Here is a 6083-nt window from a genome sequence, read left to right on the forward strand (position 1 = left end):
CCCTTCTACGATACTTTGGACCTAACAATTGGTATCAGAGCGTGGCTGATTGATATACAAATCAGGATCCTTATCATACGGAAAATCAAGAACCTAGCTTTTGATATTTGATTAGGGGAAATGTTCTTCCGGTTTGTGTTGCTGAATTTGTCCGTAGGCCTAAGCAAGGATTATCTGTCGGATACTGAACTTTGGACCGGGACTTATAAATTTATACTTTAAATTTTAATAAGTTTATTTTATAAATTTAACTTAATTTATTTTAAACTTATTAATTGAGTTTATTATGAATTAATTAAATTTATCTTATAAACTTAATTAAATTTACTTTATAAACTTTGCTAAATTCATTTAATAAATTTGCTTAAATTTATTTTAGACTTGTAAAGTTTACTCTTAGACTTTATCAAGTTTATCATAAATTTTTATAAATTTATTATTTAAATTTGTATAGTTTATGATTTAAATTTAAGTTAAAATATAAAATATAAATTTAAGAGAATTTAACTGATTATGGATATAAGTTCAAGTTCAAGGGTTCAATTTCATTTATTCTGGAAGCTATGATTTAATTGGAGACGAGACACTTGAATATTTTCAAAAATTAAATTTATCTAATAAATTTTAATTTATTTACTAAATGAATTTGAAATAAATTTATTCTAAACTTATTCAGTTTATTTTTTTGAAACGTATGTCCACTAAACTTACACGTGACTCCTACACAGCTGCTACACATCACTGACGCAGCTACTTGTCGCTAGGTTTGAAATAATAAATAAATAAAAGAGATCGCACCCCGATATTAATAAAAAGCTAAAGTTTTAATAATAATAAGAATTTAGGGGTCTGAAAATATGTTCGAAACATTTAACTAAAATACCCAAAAATCCTAAATTTTCTAAATAGAATAAATCCGTGAAAAGTTTTGTTTTTAGATACTTTTAAATATTTAAATTAAATTGTCCGAATAATTTTGAAAGTGCAAATAATTAGAAATAATTTTCTGCGAGATTTATAAATATTTTGAAATCAATTAAAACATAAAAATACCAAAATTGAATTATTCTGGTAATTTTAATCGGACAATATTTTGTAATATAAATAAGCACGGATATTTAATATTTTTAAATCAAAGAACAACTCTAATTTATAAAAATGCTAATAACTCACTTTCTAAATTACTCACTCGGGTTGAGGATGAACAATTAAAATTATAAAATTCAACACGTACCACATTTAATCGATTGATGGCATCAATCAGATATTATTGCAATTAATCATGTTATTCACCAAAATTAATATAACCACCAAATTTGCAATTATACGAGTGGCAATTAATAAAATAATCATGCTTCATGAAAATGACAATAATTGTACCTAGCCCGAGAAAACATTTAACATTTATTTATTATAATTAAAATATCACAAAATTTTCCCGGATATAACATCCTTCCCCCCTTAACAGGATTCGGTCCCCAGAATCAATTTACGAAAACAACTGAGGATACTTGGCAAGCATTTCGCTTTCAAGTTCCCAGGTCGACTCTTCCACTCTAGGATTTCTCTGCAAAACTCGTACTAAGGATACAGACTTATTCCTAAGTACTTTCTCTCGCCTTTCTAATATCTGTACTGGTCTTTCTACAAAAGACAGATCTGGTTGGATCTCGATAGGTTCATATTCTATCACATAGTTAGAATCAGGAAGATAACGCTTCAGCATAGACACATGGAATACCTTGTGAATATCTTGCAAGTGAGGAAGTAATGCTAACTCATACGCGACCTTCCCCACGCGTCTCAAAATCTCAAAAGGACCCACATCACGAGGGCTCAGTTTCCCTTTCTTTCCAAATCTGGATAGCATCTCCAACTTCAAATTCTAGGTCTCTTCTAGTGGGATCAGCATATTTACGTTGACAATCCTGAGCTGCTACTAGCCTTTTCCGAATAAGTTCTACCTTTTCCTTGGTTTGTTGGATCAACTCTGGACCCAAAATCTTTCTTTCACCAACTTCATCCCAACAAATAGGAGATCGGCTTTTTCAGTCATATAGAGCTTTATAAGGAGGCATTCCAATGCTAGTATGATAACTATTGTTGTATAATAATTCAACCAAGGGTAGATGTTCATCCCAAATCCCTTCAAAATCTAAGGCACAAACTCTGAGCATATCCTCGATTGTCTGAATTGTCCTTTCATTCTGACCTTCGGTCTGAGGGTGATAGCTGTACTCATGTTTAACTTTGTTCCGAGGCATTCCTAGAAGCTTTTCCAAAACCTTGAGTTAAATCGAGGATCTGTGTCAGAAACTATCGATACTGGAAATCTATGTCGAACGACAATTTCTTTTAAATAGAGGTGAACTAACTTTTCCAATGAGAATCTCTCGTTGATATGAAGGAAATGTGCTGACTTAGTTAATCTGTCGATGATAACCCAAATGGCATCATGATTTGCTCTAGTTCTTGGTAAGCCAACCACAAAATCTATAGCAAGGTGTTCCCATTTCCATTCTGGAATATCTAAGGGTTGTAACAATCCACTAGGCCTCTGGTGTTCTGCTTTGACTATTTGGCAAGTATAACACTTACTTACCCATTCTGCAATTCCCTTTTTCATATTTGGCCACCAAAATTTTTATCTCAAGTCCCGGTACATCTTGGTGCTTCCGGGATGAATCGAATATCTAGCGTTATGAGCCTCTCGTAAAATCTCTTCTTTCAATTCTCCCACATTTGGTATCCGTATTCGAGAAGAAAATCTCAAAATTCCTTTGTCATCCTTTTGACTCCCTTTTTCTTCTCTTGTCAATTTATCCTTTTCACCACTCATAACTTCTTCTTGATGTTTTCTGATCTTCTCTAGTAACTCTGGATGGAATGTCATTCTATAAATCATATCTTTAGCTGACTCAGGGTTACGAATCTCAATTTCTGATTTCTCAAATTCCTTCGTTAATGCTTCAGAAGAGGTTAACAGATTTAATCTTTCCTTTCGACTTAAAGCGTCAGCTACCACAGTGGCCTTTCCCGGATGATAATTGATTGAACAGTCGTAGTCTTTGATTAGCTCTAACCAATGACGTTGCCTCATCTTCATTTCTTTCTGGGTGAAGATATACTTCAAGCTCTTGTGGTCTGTATAGATTTCACGTTTCTCCCCATATAAATAATGCCTCCAAATCTTAAGTGCGAACACTATTGCAGCCAGTTCAAAATTGTGGGTTGGATATTTCTGTTCATTGGGTCTCAATTGCCTAGAAGCATAAGCAATAACCTTTCCATGTTGCATTAAAACACATCCAAATCCTTTGTGAGAAGCATCACTGTAGATTACAAAGTTCCCTTTCTCATCAGGTAGAACTCACACTGGTGCTTTTACTAACCTTTTCTTCAACTCTTGGAAACTTTCTTCACATTGATCATTCCATACACACTTCTCATTATTTCGAGTCAATTTTGTCAATGGTGTTGCAATCTTGGAAAAGTCCTTAACAAATCTCCGGTAATATCCAGCTAATCCTATAAAACTTCTAACTTCAGTGGGCGTTTTTGGTCTTTCTCAATTTATAATTGTCTCAATCTTTGCTGGGTCTACCTTGATACCTTCATTAATAATCACGTGCCGAAGAAATTGCACTTCTCGTAACAAAAACTCACACTTAGAAAACTTGGCATACAACTTCTCATTTCTCAAGACTTCCAAAGCTAATCTTAAATGTTCAGCATGCTCTTCTTTTGTCTTTGAATATATCAGAATGTCGTCTATGAACACAATCACGAACTTGTCTAAATACTTCTTAAAAACTCGATTCATGAGAGTCATAAAAGTTGTTGGTGCATTCGATAATCCAAACGCCATTACTAAGAAATCGAAATGGCCGCACCTCATTCTAAAAGCGATCTTTGGAATATCTTCAGGATTTATCTTTAACTGATGATAGCCAGATCTTAAATCAATCTTAAAAAACCACACGGCTCCCTTAAGCTGATCAAATAAACGTCAATTCTTGGTAATGAGAGTCAACTTGTTGAGCACGCGATAATCGATACACAGCCTCATGCTACCATCCTTCTTCTTAACAAATAATACTGGTGCGCCCCACGGGGATATACTTGGTCTTATGACTCCTTTCTCCAAAAGATCTTGAGGTTGAGTTGCTAGTTTTTTCATTTCCACGGGGGCCATTCTATAAGGTGCCTCTGATACTGGTTCGGTTCCTAGTGCTAGATCAATAGCAAATTGGACCTCTCTGTCTGGAGGTAATCCTGGTAATTCATCTGGAAAGACATTTGGAAACTCATTAACTACTGGAATGGCTTCTATAGGTGGAACTTCTTGGTTATCTATGACATTAGCCAAGTAGGCCTCGTAACTCTGGCGTAACAATCTCTTGGCTTGTGTGATGGTAAGAAATTTCTTAACCTACCGATTTCCTTGAAAAGTCACCTTTTTCTTATCCACTGTTTGCAACTTCACTCTTGCTTGCAGTCGATCTGAGTGTTATTCTCTGATAACCAATCCATACCTAGAATGACGTCAAATTCGCCTAACTTAAAAGGTATTAAGTTGGTAGAAAAATGAAGTCCTGGTATAATAATGTCGCACCCTGGACATATCTGATCGACCACAACTCGATCCTTATTAGCTAACTCAATTTCTAAAGATTGTTCTAAGGGTCGAACTCCACAATTCAATTTATCAATAATATCCTTAGAAACAAAAGATCTTGTAGCTCCAGAATCAATTAATACTTTAGCATTTATGGAGTTCACGGGAAGCGTACCTGCAACCATGTCCGAACTCTGCACTGTATCCTTTATAGTCATGATGAAGGTTCGGGCTTTTGATTGGTTCTGATTAGATGGTCCAGCTATCCTTGGCACGTTCTGAGTTGGAGGACCCGAAATCCTTGCAAAGTTTCCCATTAGCCCAGGTGTTGGGTAATCCTTGACCATATGGCCCGGCTTTCGACATTTAAAACATGCAAATCCTTGTTTGAGCTCTGGAGCCTTGTTAGCACATTCTGATGCATAGTGTCCCTTCTGGTGGCATTTATAGCATTCCACATTGCTCCTACAACTTCCAAAATGTTTTCCCCCACAGGTTCTACAAACTAGCATTGGTGGATGATTAAATCTTTGCAAACCTTGATTACGGTACTGATTTTTCTGACCTCCATTTCCCATTGGTGGTCTCCTGAATCCAATATTCCGATTCGGTTGAAACTCCGGCCTTCTGTTAAAATGGCCCTGGAAGTTTCCTTGCTTCTGACTCCTTTCTGAAGTCTCCACCTTTTTCTTCTTTGCATCTCTATTTTTCTGGGACATCTCACTTGCACTTTCAATGATCACGGCCTTCTGAACTATAGAAACATACAAAGTCATTTCAAACATGGCCACCCTACTCCGAATCCAATCCTTCAGCCCTTGCTGAAATCTTTTAGCCCTCTTTTCGTCCATATCAACATAATCCGGAACGAACCTTGCAAATTCAGTGAAACGAACCTCATAATCTACCACACTCATGTTCTCCTGCTTAAGCTCCAAAAACTTAATCTCCATTTGATTCTACATGTGCCTAGAAAAGTAGTTCTCCAAAAATAATACTTTAAACCTTTCACAAGTAATTGTGTCACCTCCCTCCAAAGCTTTCTTCGACTCCCACCAGTAGTTAGCTTCATTCTTTAAAAAGTAACTAGCAAACTTGGTTTTTTGTTCTTCTCCCACTTTAGCCAAATCAAACGCCTTTTCTATCTCCTTGAGCCATCCACTAGCTTCCACCAGGTTTGCAGCACCCTTAAATTCTAGTGGATGAACTGCCTGAAATGTCTTAAAAGTCACAGCAGGAGGAGCTCGTGGTCGCTGCCGCAAGATTTGCCATCTGTTGCTACATGAGAGCCAACATTTGTACAAGTGCGGGATCGGGCCCGCCTGCTTCTGCCGTCTCTGGAACACTTTTACGCTTAGGACCCATGAATCTGATAGAAAAGAAGGAACTTATTTAATAATTCTCAAGCATGGTTTTTAAAATATATTGCAAAATTTAAATAGCAAAAGTTTTCCTGTGTACACAG

At 36.0% G+C, this 6083-nt stretch overlaps 2 protein-coding genes across 2 annotated transcripts; both read right to left on the reverse strand.

Annotated features, from left to right (window-relative positions):
• Window positions 1-1489: 1489 nt before the first annotated feature.
• On the reverse strand, window positions 1490-1870 carry LOC108212680 (uncharacterized). Its single transcript, XM_017384402.1, has one exon. The coding sequence runs from the start codon at window positions 1868-1870 to the stop codon at window positions 1490-1492; it is 381 nt and encodes a 126-aa protein (XP_017239891.1).
• A 2139-nt stretch (window positions 1871-4009) lies between these two features.
• LOC108212682 (uncharacterized) lies at window positions 4010-5571 on the reverse strand. Its single transcript, XM_017384403.2, has 2 exons — window positions 4536-5571; window positions 4010-4404 (listed from the first exon to the last, which is right to left on the reverse strand). The coding sequence occupies exons 1-2, from the start codon at window positions 5569-5571 to the stop codon at window positions 4010-4012; spliced, it is 1431 nt and encodes a 476-aa protein (XP_017239892.2).
• Between the last annotated feature and the right edge of the window lie 512 nt (window positions 5572-6083).

The sequence above is a fragment of the Daucus carota genome, chromosome 3 (genome assembly GCF_001625215.2).
Source record: "Daucus carota subsp. sativus chromosome 3, DH1 v3.0, whole genome shotgun sequence".
NCBI lineage: Eukaryota > Viridiplantae > Streptophyta > Magnoliopsida > Apiales > Apiaceae > Daucus > Daucus carota.

Coding starts and splice junctions, on each gene's coding strand:
- LOC108212682 (XM_017384403.2), bottom strand. CDS start 5,571: ATGGAGATTAAGTTTTTGGAGCTTAAGCAGGAGAACATGAGTGTGGTA. Junction 4,405..4,535: donor CGAATTTGACGTCATTCTAG/GTATGGATTGGT, acceptor CCATCACACAAG/CCAAGAGATTGTTACGCCAG.
- LOC108212680 (XM_017384402.1), bottom strand. CDS start 1,870: ATGCTATCCAGATTTGGAAAGAAAGGGAAACTGAGCCCTCGTGATGTG.